We start from the raw sequence: 20,630 nt of genomic DNA on the forward strand, positions 1-20,630 counted from the left end.
GATGTGGCTCTGAAAACCCTCACCAACCCCTGTAGCATGCGGGATGGGGGTTGGGGGGTAATGTCTGGAAAAAGAGTACAGGACGGAGCCAGCCCTTTGCAAATCCTCAAGGTAGTGATATTTGTCCCTCCCTCTCCTCTATCCCATTTTCTTCCCCGCTTGTTTTTTTTTTTTTGAGACAGAGTCTCACTCTGTCACCCAGGCTGGAGTGCAGTGGTGCAATCTTGGCTCACTGCAACCTCCACCTCCTGGGTTCAAGCAATTCTCCTGCCTCAGCCTCCTGAGTAGCTGGGATTACAGGTGCCCACCACCACGCCCAGCTGATTTTTGTATTTTTAGTATAGATGGGGTTTCACCGTGTTGGTCAGGCTGGTCTCCAACTCCTGACCTCATGATCCACCCGCCTCAGCCTCCCAAAGTGCTGGGATTCCAGGCGTGAGCCATCATGCCTGGCCACACCGGTTTTTGAAGCTGCGCATTCATAGGAGTTGTCATTGTCCCACACCCCCCACCAAATCAAAGCACAACCAGGACATTTCTTAGGTGACAGCTCAGCAATCTCATTAAGAATTAGTTAGGCCAGGTTATGCCTGTAATTCCCAGCAGTTTGGGAGGGAAGTGAGAGCTGTGATCACCAGAGGTTTGAGCTCAAGACAGCTCACAACATGGAGAAACCCCCACCTTTACTAAAAAATACAAAAATTAGCCAGGCATGGTGGTCTGCATCTGCAATCCCAGCTACTTGGGAGCTGAGACAGAATTAGTTGAACCAGCAGGTGAGGCTGCAGCCAGCCAAGATTGCTTATTCGCACTCCAGCCTGGGTGACAGAGCGAGACTCCATCTAAAAAAAAAAAAAAAAAAAAAAAGAATCTAGATTAGGCCAGGGCAGTGGCTCAGGCCTGTAACCCTTGCACCTTGCGGGGCCAAGGTGGGAGGGTTGCCTGAGCCCAGGAGTTCTAGACCAGCCTGAGCAAATCAGTGAGACTCTGTCTCTACAAATATATATATATATATATATATATTTTTTTTTTTTCTGCTCTTGTTACCCAGGCTGTAGTGCATTGGTGTGATCTCAGCTCACTGCAACCTCCACCTCCTGGTTCAAGCGATTCTCCTGCCTAAGCCTCCCGAGTAGCTGGGACTACAGGCACCTGCCACCATGCCCGGCTAATTTTTTGTATTTTTAGTAGAGATAGCATTTCACCACGCTGGCCCGGCTGGTCTTTAAACTCCTGACCTCAGGTGATCCACCCACCTTGGCCTCCCAAAGTGCTGGGATTACAGATGTGAGCCACTGCGCCCGACCTCTACAAAATATTATAAGGAAATAAGCCAAGCATGGTGGTACACCCGTAGTCCTTCTTCCCCGCCCACCTCAGGAGCTCAGGACCTGGGAGGTGCTGAAGCACCTGGACCTGGGAGGTGCTGTGAGGAGCCAGGGTGGAAGGGGCTTGGGGGATATAAGACACAGCCTCTGAAAATGAGGGGAACTATTTCAGGGAACAAATGAGCTCTCTTTTCTTTCTCAACTCTGCTCTTGGTCTTTTTTTTTTTTTTTTTTTTTTCCTGAGACGGAGTCTCGCTCTGTCGCCCAGGCTGGAGAGAAGTGGCTGGATCTCGGCTCACTGCAACCTTCACCTCCTGGGTTCAAGCGATTATCCTGCCTCAGCCTCCCGAGTAGCTGGGACTACAGGCGCCCGTCACCACGCCCGGCTAATTTTTTGTATTTTTAGTAGAGATGGGGTTTCACCGTGTTAGCCAGGATGGTCTCGATCTCCTGACCTCGTGATCCGCCTGCCTCGGCCTCCGAAAGTGCTGGGATTACAGGCGTGAGCCACCGCGCCTGGCCTGCTCCTGGTCATACTTAAAAGGCCGCGAGACAAAGGTCGCGGCAGTGGCGGCAGGGTACAAGGAAGGGTGTGCACAGGCTGCAGGGCGCGCCATCAGCAAGTGAGGCACGCGCCCTGCAGACGCCTCCCTGTCCCTCTCTGTCCTGCAGGTGGGGCATGAGGACACTGGCCACTCCTTGCACTACTACAAGGAAGCTCTGATGATCCCCGCCAGGGATGGTGTTAAGCTGCCTTTCTTCTTCCACGCCGGAGAGACAGGTGAGCCTGCGGGATGCGAGCGCAGGGGCAGTGGAGGTGGTCAGTGGGAGTGCCCCTGGGCAGGACTCCAGCCTGCTGCCAGGAGACAGGACAGCAGTGCCCATGCCTCAGGGTTAGAGCCTATAGGCGTTTCCAGAGCCCTTTTCTGTGCTCTATCTCATTTAATACTGACAACAGCCCCATGGAGAAGGAATAACAGGATAATAGAATCAGCCACTTTACATGTATCCTTCCTTCCTTCCTTCCTTCCTTCCTTCCTTCCTTCCTTCCTTCCTTCCTTCCTTCCTTCCTTCCTTCCTTTTTTTGATGGAGTCTCGCTCTGTCGTCCAGGCTGGAGTGCAGTGGCACCATCTCAGCTCACTGCAACCTCTGCCTCCCAGGTTCAAGGGATTCTCTGGCTGGGCGCGGTGGCTCACGCCTGTAATCCCAGCAGTTTGGGAGGCTGAGGCAGGCGGATCACGAGGTCAGGAGATCTAGACCATCCGGGCTAACATGGTGAAACCCCATCTCTACTAACAATACAAAAAAATTAGGATCTAAAAAGTTCTCCGTGGCAGTTTGTAGTGTGCAGCCACTCGAGACCCTGAGGCAGGAGAATGGCCTGAACCCGGGAGGCGGAGCTGGCAGTGAGCCAAGATCTCACCACTGCACTCCAGCCTGGGCAACAGAGCAAGACTCCGTCTCAAATAAAAAATAAAAAATAAAAGATTCTCATGCCTCAGCCTCCGGAGTAGCTGGGACTACAGGCGCCCACCACCATGCCTGGCTAATTTTTTGTATTTTCAGTAGGGGTGGGGTTTCACCGTGTTAGCCAGGATGGCCTCGATCTCCTAACCTAGTGGTCTGCACGCCTTGGCCTCCCAAAGTGCTGGAGTTTACAAGTGTGAGCCACCACGCCCGGCTTTTTCTAATTTATTTCTAATTGTTTCCCCAGTCCTGCTCGTGTTTTAATCTCCATATGATAGATGAAGAGCGCAAGGCTCCAAACACAGTGTTAGTGGTCCAGGGTTAAAGAGCTGGTATGCGGTGGAGTCTGAATTTGAATCCTTCTTCTCTTTTTTTTTTTTTTTTAATTTTTCATGGTGCAGGCATAATCCTGCAAACTCACATCATCCTACTTTGGCTATAAAAATGTGTTTTAGGCACCACCATGCCTGGCTAACTTTTTTATTGTTAGTAGAGATGGGTAGAGATGGGGTTTCCACATGTTGGTCAGGCTGGTCTTGAACTCCTGACCTCAAGTGATCCACCCACCTCGGCCTCCCAAAGTGCTGGGATTACAGGCGTGAGCCATGGAAAGAAATTCTTTTGAGACTGAGTCTCGCTGTATCGCCCAGGCTGGAGTGCAGTGGTGCGATCTTGGCTTACTGCAACCTCTGGCTGCTGGGTTCGAGTGATTCTTGTGTCTCAAGAATAGCTGCCACCACACCTGGCTAATTTTTGTATTTTTAGTAGAGATGGGGTTTCACCATGTTGGCCAGGCTGGTCTTGAACTCCCGACCTCAAACAATCTGCCCGCCTTGGCCTCCCAAAGTGCTGGGATTACCCGACTTCATGTGATATTTTGATGCATGTATATATAATGTGTATGAATTGGAACCTTTTCTGACGCTCTCCATCCTCCAAGTGAATTGTGCTTGAGAGAGGTTCACTGATCTGCCTAAAGCCACGCAGCCGGAAATTTGCGGAAGAGGGAGGAGAACCAGGACTGCTCCTTGTCTTTAGGATGTTCTGTCCCTCATTATTGTAGGAGAGGAAACCCTGCCCTGCCGCATGCAGGCCCTGGCTGCTGTTCCTCCTGAAATGCCATTAGCCCAGCCACATCTTTCTTCCCCAGAACTCCATCCTTGGGCTCGCTCAGTCATCTCAGCCCCTCCCGTATTCCAGTCCTTAAAATGTGGAAACCCTAACTAAGCAAGATCATGGCTGCAATTTCAGATCCAAAGGAAGATTTGGGAGGAGGCTGTTCCCATGGAGGCCAGGACCAGGAGGGCAGCTCTCCGCAGCATCCCACCTGTCACCCTCAGAAGACCAAGGAGGGGTGGAGAGAGTGGTGGGCAGCTTCATTTCCCGCCCAGGTTTAAGCTCTGCTTTATCACACCATCTCTCAGAGGAAGGGACCTTGTGCATTAATCTCTTTTTCCTGACATTTCGAGTCAATTTAGATCCAATTTAGATCAAAGTCTGCTCTAGGAGAGCAGAAGAATTGTTTGAGGGGGAGGGGGTTGGGTGAGGGTGTTGTTAACCTTGAAGAGCGTGTGGTCTGGTTGGGGAAAATCATACTTATGTGTGTGAAATAATTCTGGCAGTACAAAACATTGCAGCACAGGACCTAACAAGTTCCAAGATGTATGTTCCTTGGAGATGATTTTGCCAGGACTTTGGTATCTATTACCTAAAAGTAGTGTCCTTATTTTTAAAAAGAAGAAGAAATCTTTAAAAACCAGTGATAATCCACCAAAATACATGTGCTAGGTAGGAATGAAAATTCTTGAGTTTTATTTCTATCAGAAAAGTGGAGTTTTCATATATATATATATTTTTGACACGGACACTCACTCTGTCACCCAAGCTAGAGTGCAGTGGCATGATCACAGCTCACTACAGCCTCCACCTCCTGGGTTCAGGTTATCCTTCCACCTCAGCCTCCCAAGTAGCTGGGACTGCAGGTATATGCCACCATGCCTGGCTAATTTTTGTATTTTTTTGTAGAGACAGGGTGTCTCTATGTTGCCCAGGGCTGGCCTTAAACTCCTGGGCTCAAGCGATCCTCCTGCCTCAGCCTCCCAAAGTGCTGGGATTACAGGTGTGAGCCACCACACCCAGCTGGATGTTCATATTTTATATGTGGATCCATTAGAATGCTTATGGCTGCAAGAATAGAGTACATGCATCCCACAGATTTTACAATAAGGACATTTGTTATCTCATATAAGAAGCAATCTCTGCTACGCCCATTGTGTGGGTGACTCTGCCCCACTTGGTTGTCAGATGGTAAATCACTTTTGGGGTGACCACATCCAGTGAAGCAAAATAGGAGACAGCCTCCCAGTGGATCTCCTTTTATCAGGGAGGAATCCCCCAAAGCTCCCCTCCCAGGCCAGCGTTAAGGCTATTTTAGCTGTAAGGGAGACTGAGAAAGGCACATCTGACCTTTCATCCTCTACCGAGGGCCCTAGCTGCAAGAAAGGTGTGATGGGGATGGATGTCAGGGGAGAAGGGAGGCCGCAAGAATGTCTGCAGTCACCTAGCAAGTGATAACATCTTGACAGTACTATTACATATACAAATTAAAGTGAGCACATACAGGTAGTTATACTGATGTTGTAAATAAGAGAATCTGTAACTCATTGTTGTAAAGATTATAAGCGTAAGAGTCCCAGAGCCGGGTGCGGTGCCTCACACCTGTAATCACAGCACTTTGGGCGGCCCAGGCGAGTGGATTACCTGAGGTCAGGAGTTTGAGACCAGCCTGGCCAACATGGTGAAACCCTGTCTTTACTAAAAATACAAAAAATAGCCGGGTGTGGTGGTGGGCACCTGTAATCCCAGCTACTCAGGAGGCTGAGGCAGGAGAATCCGCTTGAATCCCAGAGGCGGAGGTTGCAGTGAGCCGAGATCGCACCATTGCACTCTAGCCTGGGCAACAGAGCAAGACTCCATCTTGGGGAAAAAAAAAAAAAAAAAAAAAGTCCCACAAAAGAGGAAGAAGGAAAGCGGACTGTGGGGTCAGAGAGACCAAGGTTTAAAACTCAGTTTTGTGACCGGGTGCGGTGGCTCATGCCTGTAATCCCAGCACTCTGGGAGGCCGAGGTGGGCGGATCATGAGGTCAGGAGATCGAGACCATCCTGGTTAACATGGTGAAACCCCATCTCTACTAAAAATACAAAAACTTAGCTGGGTGTGGTGGCAGGCGCCTGTAGTCCCAACTACTCGGGAGGCCGAGGCAGGAGAATGGCATGAACCTGGGAGGCGGAGCTTGCAGTGAGCGGAGATCGCGCCACTGCACTCCAGCCTGGGCGACAAAGTGAGACTCCATCTCAAGAAAAAACAAAAAAAAACCCCTCGGGTTTGCTACTTACTATGTGAACTTCCTTGGTCAATTTATAAAAACTATTAAGTTTCAACTTTCTCATTAGAATGGTAAATTAATAAATTAGATGATTAATTTAATAAAGCCATATCATATCTCTCTTTAGCATTGTTAAAAGGAAACGGTGTGTGTATTTGTGTTAATTTTTCTTCATTTTTGTGCTTGGGGGGCTGTTTATTTGAGGACGGTCGGTGGGGGCGGGTGGGTCAGACCCATCCATCCCCCATGGAAGACCATTCACCTGTCTTCAGATTGGCAGGGCGCTTCCATAGACAAGAACATTCTGGATGCTCTGATGCTGAACACTACCAGAATCGGCCATGGATTTGCTTTGAGTAAACACCCCGCAGCCAGGGCTTACTCCTGGGAAAAGGACATCCCCATAGAAGTCTGTCCCATCTCTAACCAGGTATGTGTGACCCATGCGGCTAATCCCATATGATCTCCCCTAACCACTACCTCTGCTGTCTCAAACTTTTCCCCGTATAACTTCTCTCTCCTTAAGTCTCTTGTTACCTACATCCCTCCACTCTCCCACCCCTGTTGGTAAAGTTATTCAGGAGGGGCCTTTTGCCTAAGCCACCAATAAGAATGAGACAGCAGGGAGGGTTCCCAGCGGGGTGGGATTTTGGGCAAAACTGTAGACAAAGCAAAAGGACATGGGGGGAGGCCAGTGAAGTGGGATGGGCCATGGGATGCTGCTTCCCACGGTTTCTTGGGGTCCTCTGTGTCTGTGTTCAGTTAGCACTTCTCTGAGCAGGACCAGAGGAGGAGCATGAGGATTGGCTGTGTTCCTTGTGTCTCCTTGTGACTCTGCCCAGAAGTCATCCCCATACTGGGGAGATAGTGGTGGGAAGACAAAGGGAGCTGATGGGGCTCAAGGTCTCACCTCACTTGTGACTACTCTTTTCAGGGATCAGAGCTCATCTTTCTCCCTTGCCTCCTATTGGGCAGGTGCTGAAACTGGTGTCTGACTTGAGGAACCACCCTGTAGCCGCTCTGATGGCCATTGGGCACCCCATGGTAATCAGCTCTGATGACCCAGCCATGTTTGGTGCCAAAGGCTTGTCGTACGATTTCTATGAAGCCTTCATGGGCATTGGGGGGATGAAGGCTGACCTGAGGACCCTCAAACAGCTGGCCATGAACTCTATCAGGTGAGTGTCCCGTGTCCTCCCAGGCCTGCCTCCTTCCAGCCTGCAGCTTGTGTTTGCCTCTCTGGAGGCTTGAGACAGATGCCTTGACGGTTCCTGTGGGTTCCTTCTCATCATGGCTGTTTAGTCCTTGCTGCTGGCCTGGGGAGGGTGCTCTGCAAGGCTCTAATGTCCCCTCAGGCTCCCTGCCCGGGTCTCCAGCCCCTGCCCTGAGGCTGACCTGGGCCTCTCCTCTTCCTGCAGGTACAGCACCCTGTTGGAGACGGAGAAAAATACTTTCATGGAAATCTGGAAGAAGAGATGGGATAAGTTCATAGCGGATGTGGCTACAAAGTGAGGAGAAGCTAGCCAGCCCTCCACAAGCTGTCTTCTCACACCCGCTGTCACTGCCTCTCACTCGTTCTTGAATCAGCTCCATGTCCCCATCAAATCAACGGCCTCTGTGTGGAGCGACGCTGTCAGAAGCACTTGGCTGGCTGACCAAAGTCATCCTCTGGAAATATTCTCTCTCAATCACAGTGACATTGACCCTCTTGGTTTTCTCCTCTCTCTGGCCATTTCTTCCAGTTTCCCTATTTCAGAGTCTCCTCCTCTCTCTGATCTCTGTGCTGTTTCCTCAGGACTCAGTCCTGGGCTCTCTTCTATTCTGGTCTCTTTATTTTTTTATTTTAAAAATTTTTTTGAGATGGAGTTTTGCTCTTGTTGCCCAGGCTGGAGTGCAGTGGCGCGATCTCGGCTCAGTGCAACCTCCGCCTCCCGGGTTCAGGCAATTCTCCTGCCTCAGCCTCCTGAGTAGCTGGGATTACTGGCATGTGCCACCACACCCAGCTGATTTTTGCATTTTTAGTAGAGACGGGTTTTCACCATGTTGGTCAGGATGATCTCGATCTCTTGAATTCGTGATCTGCCCACCTCTGCCTCCCAAAGTGCTGGAATTACAGGCTGAGCCACCATGCCTGGCCTCTTCTGGTCTCTTTAACTCTCTCCTCTTTATTTCTCTTCTCTCTCTGTACTCTTTTCCTGGGTGGTCTTATCCATTCCTTTGCTTTCTCATACCATTTATTTGTTAACGATTCCCACATTGATTTATGCACTTGGAGAGCTCACAGGAATCTCAGAAACTGACAAGGTACAATTCTGGACCCTCAGTCTCTTCCCTTTATTTTTATTTATTTATTTTTTTATTTTTGAGACAGAGTCTCGCTCTGTGGCCCAGGCTGGAGTGCAGTGGCCGGATCTCAGCTCACTCCAAGCTCCACCTCCCGAGTTTACGCCATTCTCCTGCCTCAGCCTCTAGAGTAGCTGGGACTACAGGCGCCCGCCACCTCGCCCAGCTAGTTTTTTGTATTTTTTAGTAGAGACAGGGTTTCACCGTGTTAGCCAGGATGGTCTCGATCTCCTGACCTCGTGATCTGCCCGTCTCGGCCTCCCAAAGTGCTGGGATTACAGGCTTGAGCCACCGTGCCCGGCCAGGTCTCTTCCCTTTAAACTTTTCTTTTTCTCTATCTTAATTTTTCTAAAGAGTGTCTTGCTACGTTGCATCTCCATCTCCTGGTCTCCATCTCCTGGCCTCAAGTGATCCTCCTGCCGCAGTCTCCTGAAGTGCTGGATTACTGACATGAGCCACCACACTCAGCCCTTTAAACCTTTCCCTGGCCTTTCCCATAGCTGGTGAAGGACACCTCCATCTGTTCCACCCAGTTGCTCAAAGCAGAAATTTTCAGTGCAAGTCTTGATGCTGTGCTGTCCCCCACTCCCTACATCAGAACGCATCTCGCATCCGGACTCCAACAGTGGCACTCTACCTGCACGCTGCTGCCGAGTCCAAGCCACCATGCTCCTGCCCGAGCTATGACAACACCTCCTCACTGATCTCCCCTTTCTTCCCTTTGCCTCCTCCAGCTCATTTTTCACAGAGTAGAATGGCATTTTGTTTGTTTGTTTTGTTTTGTTTGAGACGGAGTCTCACTGTGTCGCCCAGGCTGGAGTGCAGCGGCACCATCTCGGCTCACTGCGAGCTCCGCCTCCCGGGTTCACGCCATTCTCCTGCCTCAGCCTCCCAAGTAGCTGGGATTACAGGCATGCGCCACCATGTCTGGCTAATTTTTGTATTTTTAGTGGAGATAGGGTTTCACTATGTTGGCCAGGCTGGTCTCGAACGCCTGACCTCGTGATTCGCCTGCCTCGGTCTCCCATAGTGCTGCGATTACAGGCGTGAGCCACCCGCCTGGCCTAGAATGACATAAAATATCAAATTAAATCAGGTCACTCCTTTGCTTACAACCCAGTGCATTTAGAGGAACACCCCATGTCTCCACAGGGCATACAGCATCTGATTTAATCTGGATCCAGTCCAGCGCCTTCCTCTCCCAGTCACCTTGAGGGCCCTGACCCCGGCGGCCCTTTCTTCCTCAAATGTCCTCGGCTCTGTACTGTGCCTGGGTCTTTTCTCCTTCTCTCTGCCTGGAACATTCCTTCTTTCCCCTTTTGTCTTGCCCACTCCTCTTTACCCTTCAAGTTTCAGGTTCATGTCACTGTCTCAGAGAGGTTTTCCTATGCCTGCCCTGTTTCTGTCAGGGAGCCTTGCTCTTTTCTGTCATGCCTCGAATCAAAATTTATAATTGGATATTTATTTCTGTGTCTACAGTCTCGCCCTGCTAGACTGTAAGCCCCATGTGGGCAGGCACTCATGATTGTTTCTGATTGTTTCACGTGTGCTGCTAACCCAGAGCCTGGGCCCAAAGCTAGTTAGGACTCAATAAACAACGCACTGAATGAGTGGCTGTCACTGTGTCTGTTCAGCCAGCAGCCGAGGCAGGAGGGAGTAGAGCGAGCCGCCCCAAATAAAAGACCTGGTGTGATCAGAGTCCAACTCCTCACCTGGCCTTGGAAGCAGGATGCAAGAAACCAGCCCTGTCCTCACCCAACTCAAGGATGGCAGGGAATCAAAGAATTCCTTAAAAGCCCCAGGTGGATGCGAATGTCTTCTCAGCCATCTTCCATGACCTGTATGGAGCTCTCAGGCAGCGGCGAGCCCTCTCTCCGTTCCTAGTTTATCACCATTTGATTCCGGGAACTGGTAAAAGCCTTGCGACCAGGAGTCGGCAACCACAAGCTGTGCCTGGGTGGAAGAAGACAACCTCTAGAGTCCTGTCTAACTCTGCAGGTGATTCAGTGCCTTACCCAATCCCTGAAGATCTCTTTTAGGTCCCAACTCCACTAACTTACATTTAATAGTGAGTAAAGATGGACTTTAGCAGAATGGACTTCTGTAGCAAGTTGCCATGGCTGCAGGGGACCTCCAGCACAGGCAGACGCAGACAGCCTCTGGCCTGGACTTGCTGATTTGGCAAATGATTTGGCAAAATGAATGAGCAATAGTCTTGCCTTTGTGACCAGTTCTTCCTTCTGTTTTGTTTTTTTTTTTTTTTTTTTTTGAGACAGAGTCTCACTCAGTCACCTAGGCTGGAATGCAGTGGCGCGACCTTGGCTCACTGTAACCTCTGCCTCCCGGGTTCAAGCGATTCTCCTGCCTCAGTCTCTCAAGTAGCTGGGTTTATAGGCGCATGCCATCACACCTGGCTAATTTTTGTATTTTTAGTAGAGATGGGGTTTTACCATGTTGGCCAGGCTGGTCTTGACCTCATGATCCACCCACCTCGGCCTCCCAAAGTGCTGGGATTACAGGTGTGAGCTACCACCCCCAGCCCCAGTTCTTTCTTCTTGACTTTATTCCTCATTGCATAGGCCTAGTCCTATTGAACTAAATGTCCACGGAGCATTTATCTGATCATTTTGAAATAATTTCAAACAAGTTGCAAGAATAGTACAAAAAACTCTTACCAGGCCAGGCACAGGGGGTCACGTCTGTAATCCCAGCACTTTGGGAGGCCGAGGCGAGTGGATTGCTTGAGCCCAAGAGTTTGAGACCAGCTTGGGCAATATGGCCAGATTTCATCTCTACTAAAAATACAAAAATTAGCTGGGCATGGTGGGATGTGCCTGTGGTCCTAGCTACTCAGAAGGCTGAGGTGGGAGGATCACTTGAGCGCAGGAAGCGGAGGTTGTAGTGAACTGAGATTGCACCACTCCACTCCAGTCTGGCCAATGAAGGGAGACCCTGTCTCAAAAAACAAACAAAAATAACAACAACAACACAAACCTCTAACATTCTCTTTGCCCAGGTTCCCCCAGTTATTAACATTTACAACATTTAATTCGATATATCATTCTTTCTCTGTCTCTATCTAATTGCTCCCTCTATATATGTCCTATTTTTTTCTAACTACTAAGTAGCAGGTATTATGCCTTTTATCCCTAGATTCTCCAGTGTGCCTTTCCTAAAGACAATGATGTTCTCCTGCGGAGCCACAGCACATCCATCCCAATCAGAAAATTATTAACGTTGAAAAGATGCTAGTATCTGGCTCTGTCCCCGCTGAGCTTTGTTTTGTTTTGTTTTGTTTTTGGTCCAGAACCCAATCCAGGATCACAAGCTACATTTAGTTGTCAAATCTCTTGTCTCTTTCAGTCTGAAACAGTTTCTTAGTCTTCCTTTGTGTTTTGGAACCTCATTTTTGAAGAGTACAGGCCAGTTATTTCACAGACTATCCCTCATTTCAGGTTCCTTTAATGTTTCCCTAGGAAGAGACTCAGGCTCACTTTTGAGAGGAGCACCTTAGCAACAAGGCTTTGTCCTTCTCAGTGTACACACCGGGGCACATGAATGGGGCCAAATGTTACACTTCCAGCTTGTTGCTAAACCTTTAGGAGTCTGAAATTGGTCTTGATGGGATATATATATATATATTTTGAGACAGGGGTCTCACTCCGTTGCCTAGGCTAGAGTGCAGTGGCAGGATCACTGCTCACTGCAGCCACTACATCCTGGGCTCAAGCAATCCTCCTGTCCAGCATCCAAAGTAGTTGGGACTACAGGGGTGCACCGCCACCTCGGCTAAGTTTTCTTTATCTTTTTACTTTTTGTAGAGATGGGATCAAGCTATACTGTCTAGCCTGTCTCAAACTCCTGGCCTCAAGCCATCCTCCCGCCTTGGCTTCCCAAAGTGCTAGGATTACAGGCATGAGCCATGCCACCAGGCTTGTGGGAGGTTTTGTGCCACAAAAATCAGCAAATGTTACAAATCCATGTCCCCACCAGCCAGCTGTTACACATTTGCCAGCATACTGATGCGTACAATGTTAATTTGTTTCAATATGATGCTGACTTTGATCACTTAAATTGATTTCTGCCAGAATCTGCCACTGTGAAGTTACCATTTTTCCCTCAGTAATTAACAAATATTTGGAGAGGAGACACTTTATGTAAAAGTCTTCACTCCTCCTTAAAAGTTTACCCATTACTGCTTGCATCCACTGAGGACTTCTGTCTAAATCTGCTATTACTATCATGGTTGCTGTTCCATTTATTGCTGTGTAGCTAATTAGCCCAAAACGTAGTGGCTTGAAACAAAAATAAAAATTTATGGGGACAGGCATGGTGGTTCATGCCTGTAATCCCAGCACTTTGGGAGGCCAAGGCGGGTGGATCACCTGAGGTCAGAAGTTGGAGACCAGCCTGACCAAAATGGGGAAACCCCGTCTCTACGTAAACACAAAATTAGCCGGGTGCGGTGGCTCACGCCTGTAATCCCAGCACTTTGGGAGGCCGAGGCGGGTGGCTCACAAGGTCAGGAGATCGAGACCATCCTGGCTAACACGGTTAAACCCCGTCTCCACTAAAAATACAAAAAATTAGCCGGGCGTGTTGGCAGGCGCCTGTAGTCCCAGCTACTCGGGAGGCTGAGGCAGGAGAATTGCTTGAACCTGGGAGGCAGAGGTTGCAGTGAGCCGAGATCGCACCACTGCACTCCAGCCTGGGTGACAGAGCAAGACTCTGTCTCAAAAAAACCAAAAAAACCAGAAAAACCCCACAAAATTAGCCAGGCGTGGTGGCACATGCCTGTAATCCTAGCTACTTGGGAGGCTGAGGCAGGAGAATAGCTTGAACCCAGGAGGCAGAGGTTGTGGTAAGCTGACATGGCACCACTGCCCTCCAGCCTGGGCAACAAGAGCAAAACTCTGCTTCAAAACCAAACCAAAAACAAACAAACAAACAAACAAAAATATTTATGAGCTCTCCCAGTGTCTGTGGGTCAGGGGTTTGGGCAGAGCTCAGCTGGGCAGTTCTGCTCGGGGTCTCTCGTGAGGTCCTTGTCACAGTGGAGGCAGAGTTACAGCTGACAGGCTGCCGGGGTCACCTCTCTACACAGCCCCAGGGCTCAGCTGCTGCTTTCCTACGGCTAGTTTGGGCTTCTTCCCATTGGCTTCAACTTCTGGGGTAAGCATTCCAGGGAATAAATGGAAGATTCTGGAAGCCACATGGCATCATTTCCCAACAGTAACAAAAAACACCTCCTGGTTTTAAGAGGAGGAGACAGAGATCCCAACTTTTGATAGAAGATTGTCAAAGTCACATTATAAAAAAGAATATATAGGATAACAGAAGTTGTTGGAAAATATTTCAGAAAATACAACCATCAAATGGTGATTTTTTTTCCTTCCTTCCCTCCCTCCTTCCTTCCTTCCTTCTTTTCTTTTTTCTTTTTTCTTTTTCTGGGTCTCCCTCTGTCACCCAGGTTGGAGTGCAGTGGTATGATCACGACTCACTGCATTTTGACTTTTTGGGTTCAGGTAACCCTCCAGCCTCAGCCTCTCAAGTAGCTGGGACTACAGGTGTGCATCACTGCAGCCAGCTAATTAAAACAACTTTTTGGTACAAACAAAGTCTCACTATGTTGCCCAATATGGCTCAAACTCCTGGGTTCAAGCAATCCTCTCACCAGCCTCCCAAGCACTGGGATTGCAGGTATAATCCACTGTGCCTGGCCAAAATGGTGATTTTCTAATTCTACCATTTCTCCCATATTTGTTAGTTGCCATTTTGCTGCAAGGAAGAACAATTCCTTCCCTCTCGCCTTCCTTTTTTCCTTTTTTCCTTTTTTTTTTTGTTTGAGACAGAGTTTCCCTCTTGTTGCCCAAGCTGGAGTGCAACGGTGCAGTCTCGGCTCACTGCAACCTCCATCTCCCGGGTTCAAGCAATTCTCCTGCCTCAGCCTCCCAAGTAGCTGAGACTTCAGGCGCCTGCCACCACACCTGGCTAATTTTTGTATTTTTAGTAGAGACAGGGTTTCGCCATGTTCGCCAGGCTGGTCTCGAACTGCTGACCTCAGGCAATCCGCACGCCTGGGCCTCCCAAAGTGCTGGGATTACAGGCATGAACCACTACGCCCGGCCCCTTTTTTCCTTCTACCAGTACGACTCAGGGATTCAGGTTGTGTTCAATGGGCTATAATCCATTACTAGCATTATTTATTGTGATGCCTATACTATTCCACATCTGGCCGTGGGAGTCCTGTTAAGTTGGCTGATGATAAAGTTCTATAATTTTTTGAGAACTTTCTTACTTTTTCTTCTCTTTTTTTTTTTTTTTTTTGTGACAGGGTCTTGCTCCATCCCCCAGGCTGGAGTACGGTGGTGCCATTACAGCTTCTTGCAGCCTTGACCCCATAGGCTCAAGCGATCCTCCTACCTCACCCTCCCTAGAAGTTGGGACGACAAGCACATACCATCACATCTGGCTAATTTTTGTATTTTTTGTAGAGACAGGGTCTTGCCATATTGTCCAGTCTGGTCTGAAACTCCTGGGCTCAAGCAATTTGCCCACCTCAGCCTCCCAAAGTGCTGCGATTATGGGTGTGGACCACTGTGTCTGGCCAGACTTCCTTATTTCCTTATGCAATAAAATGTTGTAGGTTCATTTTGTACTTTCCCTGTGTCATGCCTGAGCTCAGCCATTTCTCAGGGAACTCTGTTCCTTTCAGTAGAGAATAATATTTAGCAGCCCTGATCTAGGCACCAGATGTGCTCATTGGTACTGGAGTATGTTTGTGTGTGTGTATGGACACATAAATACAAGTTATGCATATTAAAATGGAAATATATGGCCAGGTGTGGTAGCTCATCCCTGTAATCCTATCACTTTGGGAGACTGAGGTGGGTGGATCACTTGAGGTCAGGAGTTTGAAACCAGCCTGGCCAACATGGTAAAACCCCATTCCTACTAAAAATACAAAAAAATTAGCCAGGCATGGTGGTGGGCACCTGTAATCCCAGCTACTCGAGAGGCTGAGGCAGGAGAATCACTTGAACACAGGAGGGGGAGGTTGCAGTGAGCCAAGATCATGCCACCGCACTCCAGCCTGGGCGAGATTCCGTCTCAAAAACAAACAAACAAACAAAAATCCAAAACAAAACAAAACCAAAAAATGGGCAGGAAGAGGGAAAGAGTTGAAAGAAGAGGAGAAAACGATGGAATTGTTAGACTGGAAGTGAACTCTGGAATGGAGGGCTAGGCTACCTTAGCAGCACTACTGAAGCTGCCATTTCAGAGGAAATGTGTGTTAGTCAGATTTTATTCTTTTTTCCTTAAGAAGACCCTTCAAATATGTATAAACCTCAGGACTGCCCCAAAATCTGGATCTGTGCCTGCTCTAGATCAGCTCTTCATTTGGAAGGAGGAAAGCGAGGTGGAGGTGTGTTTGTTTGAAAAGACTAGCTGAGGCCGGGCGCGGTGGCTCACGCCTGTAATCCCAGCACTTTGGGAGGCCAAGAAGGGCGGATCACGAGGTCGGAGATCGAGACCATCCTGGCTTACACGGTGAAACCCCATCTCTACTAAAAATACAACAAACTAGCTGGGGCCGAGGTGGCAGGCGCCTGTGGTGCTTCGGGAGGCTGAGGCAGGAGAATGGCGTGAACCGGGGCCGAGGAGCTGCAGTGAGCGAGATCGCACCACTGCGGCTCCAGCCTGGGTGACAGACCCAGACTCCGTCTCAAAAAAAAAAAAAAAAAAGAAAAGACTAGCTGAAAAGAGAAAACTTACAGGAGCCTCAGCCTGCGAGGGGCCCTGAAAGACTGCAACCAGCCTCACCTTCAGGGAGAGCAGCCCAAGCCTTCCTCAGGAAGATGTCCCTGTTTCTTTTCTTTCTTTTTTTTTTTTTTTGGGAGCCGGAGTCACCAGCTCTGTCACCAGGCTGGGTGCAGTGGCTGATCTCGGCTCACTGCAAGCTCTGTCTCGGGTTCACGCCATTCTCCCTGCTTCAGCCTCCCGAGTAGCTGGGGCTACAGGCCCGCCACCTCGCCCGGCTGGATTTTTTTTGTATTTTGTAGTAGAGGCGGTTTCACCTGTTAGCCAGGATGGTCTCGTCTGACTCGTGATCCGCCCGTCTTGGCCTCCCAAAATGCTGAGATCCCAAACTTGGCTTCCTTCCCAGCCTCTTTTTTTTTTGAGACGGAGTCTCGCTGTGTCACCCAGGCTGGAGTGCAGTGGTGCAATCTCAGCTCACTGCAACCTCCGCCATCCGAGTTCAAGTGATTCTCCTGTCTCAGCCTCCCGAGTAGCTGGGATTACAGGCGCACGCGACCACACCCGGCTAATTTTTGTATTTTTAGTAGAGTTGGGGCTTCACCATGTTGGCCAGGCTGATCTCGACCTCCTGACCTCAAGTGATCTGGCTGCCTCAGCCTCCCAAAGTGCTGGGATTACAAGCGTGACCACCGCACCTGGTGCCTGTTCCATTCTTAAAGCTCACCAGAATGCGATTCTGTAAACTGTCTCAGCCACCCATCCCCGCATCCGAAATGACTCTTTCCCATGGTCAGGATTTCAATGACTGGTGCCATCCTTGGCTCTCACAGGAATTGATCTCTGCGGGAGGACGGTATGAAAATGCATCTGTAAGCTCAGGGTTGGAAATATTATTTTCACATACATAATCTAGGTTACCTAATTTATTGTTTTGAGACAGGGTCTCACTGCCCAGCCTGGAGTGCAGTGGTGTGATCATAGCTCACTATAATCTTGACCTCCCGCCTCAGCCTCTCAAGTTGTTGGGACGACAGGCGCGCACCACCACGCCGGCTGTTTATTTAATAGAGATGGGGTCTCCTTTTGTTGCCCAGGCTGGTATTGAACTCCCGGCATCAAGTGATTTTCCTGCCTGGACCTCCCAAGGCTCTGGGATTACAGGCCTGAGCCACCTTGCCAGCCCAGTATGTTACTTTAAATAGCAGTCATCCTAAAAATAGCTTACCCTCCTCTGTCCTTCCCTTCGTGGAAAGGGTGTAAAAATAACATTTGGGGGCTGTAAATGCTGCCGAGATCTCTGGAGCAAGGTGGGTGCAGAGGTGTGATTTGGGTTTGGCTGTGCCCCGAAAAAAACCAGGCGGAGCTGCTGGTTTTGAATTTGTCCAGACTTTTTAGCCAATAGCCTCTTCCTCCGCCACTTTCCGGGGTGGGGGAGGGGTGGGACCCAGCCTTCCAAAACGCCTTTGCTGAGGAACCATGCACCTTGGATGAGGGCCCCAGCTCAGCCAGGCCACCCTGAGGCTAAGTCAGCCCTGGGTGGGGACTGGTGGAGGGACTACAGTTTCTTAGATTCACAGAATAGCAGAGCTGGGAGAGGCCTAAAGACCTTCTTATCGGCCGGGCGCGGTGGCTCAAGCCTGTAATCCCAGCACTTTGGGAGGCCGAGACGGGCGGATCACGAGGTCAGGAGATCGAGACCATCCTGGCTAACCCGGTGAAACCCCACCTCTACTAAAAAAAATACAAAAAACTAGCCGGGCAAGGTAGCGGGCGCCTGTAGTCCCAGCTACTCGGGAGGCTGAGGCAGGAGAATGGCGTAAACCTGGGAGGCGGAGCTTGCAGTGAGCTGAGATCCGGTCACTGCACTCCAGCCTAGGCGACAAGGGGGACCCCCCCTCTCAAAAAAAAAAAAAAAAGACCTTCTTATCTACGCGTTTGTGTTTCTGATGACTGATTTAAGGCCCAGAGAGGGTCAGTAACTCTTCCAGGTCGCACAGTGGGTGACAGCAGGTATGTGCTCGTCCTGGGACACAGAGCTGTTTTCTTCGCGGGTCTGGAGTGGATTTCGGGCGTCGGCACCTGCATCCCAGTGAGTTCTCGGCGCCCCTCACTCCTGGCTGAGTGAGGTCGGTCGGCCTCCATCCCTATTCTCCCCGGCTGCAGAGCTAGAGCGCACCGGCCTGCAGGGGGCGCCGCCTCGGGCCGCGCCGACCCTCCCGAGCCCTGCTCTCTCTGGCCGGGGGTCAGCCCCGGAAACAGCCTCAGTTTCCTGTCCCTTCCCTGCCCGGGAGCAAAGATGTAGGCGCCCGGGCCCCGCCCGCGAGCTCCCTTTGTCCGGCGTCCCTAGCGCCGCGCCCTGCCCCGCCGCCCCGCGGCTTGCGGATGGCTGCGGGGAAACGGGAGAACGCAGGCGGCGATTCGCTGGGGCCGGCGGCCGGCGGCAGGCGATGGCCCCAGGCTTGGCGCACCTGTGGAACTGCGCGGGCGGCGCGGCGCTGCTGCCCCCTGCCGGCCGGGCCCGGTCCCACCCCCGTGTCCACCCCGGCCCGGGTGCCCTCGGGGTCCCTCGCGTCACTGTGGGCAGCGCCAAGCTATGGCTTCCCTTGGCGGAGTGGGGTGGGCCCGCGGTACGGCGCAGAGCTCCCCCGCCGCGAATACGCTGGTTTAGTTGCTTCCCACAGATCACACATGGCCTCGCCTGTTCGCAGTCCCCTCCCGGCCTCAACCCGCTGCCAGGCAGCATGGGCCGCTGGTGACTTTGGGTCATCCTGGCCTTATGCGTTCAGAGTAGAGGCCGGGTGGTGGCGGCGCCTGTAGGCCAGCATTCTGGGAGGCCCAGGAGGGGCGCTCGAGCCCAGGAGTTCTAGACCAACCTGGGGAACACAGCGAGACTCTTATCTCTTCAAAACAAAACAAAACAAAACAAAAACAAAAAAAGGGTAGAGCCCGTAGTACAGGATGAGAAGTAGCGCCTTAATGAATTTTACATTTTAATTGCATTTAAAATTAAAATGTGAATCTATATACAATCACATTTCAAAAATTCAAAAAGTATGAAAAGGAACACATTCGAAAGGCTTGTGTCCACCTCTGTTTTCCACCGTCCTCTTTCCCATCCCACCCATTCTCCCACCAGGCTTAGTTTCTTGTGTTTCTTTATGCAAAATAAACAAAAGGAAATATATATTGTTTTTCCCATTCTGATGCAAAAGGCAGCACGATATCCACACTGTTCTGAACTTTTTTTTTTTTTTTTTTTTTTTGAGACAGGGTTTCACTCTGCTGCCCATACTGGAGTGCAGTGGCACAATCTCAACTCACTGTAGCCTCTACCTCCTGGTTTCAGACGATTCTCCTGCTTCATCTGGACCACAGGTGCACACCACCATGCCTGGCTAATTTTGTATTATTATTTTTTTCGAGATGGAGTCTTGTTCTGTTGCCCACAGCTGGAGTGCAATGGCACGATCTCGGCTCACTGCAACCTCTACCTCCCGGGTTCAAGCAATTCTCCTGCCTCAGCCTCCCGAGTAGTTGGGATTACAGGGGTGCGCCACCACACCTGGCTAATTTTTGTATTTTTAGTAGAGACGGGGTTTCACCATGTTGACTAGGCTGGTCTTGAACGCCTGACCTCATGATCTGCCCACCTCGGCCTCCCAAAGTACTGGGATTGCAGGCATGAGCCACCACGCCCCGCCTAGTTTTTGTATTTTTATTTTTATGAGATGAAGTCTTTGCTCTTGTCGCCCAGGCTGACGTGCAATGGCACCATCTCGGCTCACTGCAATCTCCATCTCCCAGGTTCAGGCAATTCTCTTGCCTCAGCCTCTTGAGTAGCTGGGATTACAAATGCACACCACCACGCCTGGCTAATTTTTGTATTTTTAGTAGGCCAGGCTGGTCTTGAATTCCTGACCTCAGGTGATCCAGCCACCTCCCAAAGTGCTGGGATTACAGGCGTGAGCCAACGTGCCCAGCAACTTTTTGTATTTTAGTATTTGAACTCCTGACCTCAGCTGATCCGCCCGCTTTGGCTTTCCAAACTGCTGGGATTACAGGCTGGAGCCACCACGCCTGGCACGACAGAGTTCTAAGCATGTAGGAAGCATGCGAAGTCCACGCAAGTCCCTGGGCTGGGCTGCTAGCCTCCCTGCTTGGTACCTGGTGGCTGTTCCCCAGGAGGGCAGATAGACTCCCAGCTATCTGCCCTCTTGGCATTGTGAGCTCCCTGGCCCATCCCTAGGCTCCACTGCACTTCCCAGTCAGGGCAGTGCCTGGACCCTCCAAATACAGCTCCTGCAACGGCCTCTCCCAAATCCCAGGGGCAAACGGGGTGTTGAT

The 20,630-nt window shown here is 50.3% G+C and overlaps 1 protein-coding gene across 1 annotated transcript in view; it reads left to right on the forward strand.

Moving 5' to 3' along the window:
• The window catches only part of ADA2 (adenosine deaminase 2), a 46,793-nt gene extending 38,761 nt beyond the window's left edge, over positions 1–8,032 (forward strand). Inside the window, 4 exon segments of the mRNA XM_017945107.3 lie at positions 2,001–2,109; positions 6,455–6,612; positions 7,158–7,360; positions 7,601–8,032. Of these exon segments, the coding sequence (XP_017800596.2) occupies positions 2,001–2,109; positions 6,455–6,612; positions 7,158–7,360; positions 7,601–7,694 (564 nt within the window). The 3' untranslated portion in view covers positions 7,695–8,032.
• Positions 8,033–20,630: the final 12,598 nt, after the last annotated feature.

This window comes from Papio anubis, chromosome 16 (assembly GCF_008728515.1).
Source record: "Papio anubis isolate 15944 chromosome 16, Panubis1.0, whole genome shotgun sequence".
NCBI lineage: Eukaryota > Metazoa > Chordata > Mammalia > Primates > Cercopithecidae > Papio > Papio anubis.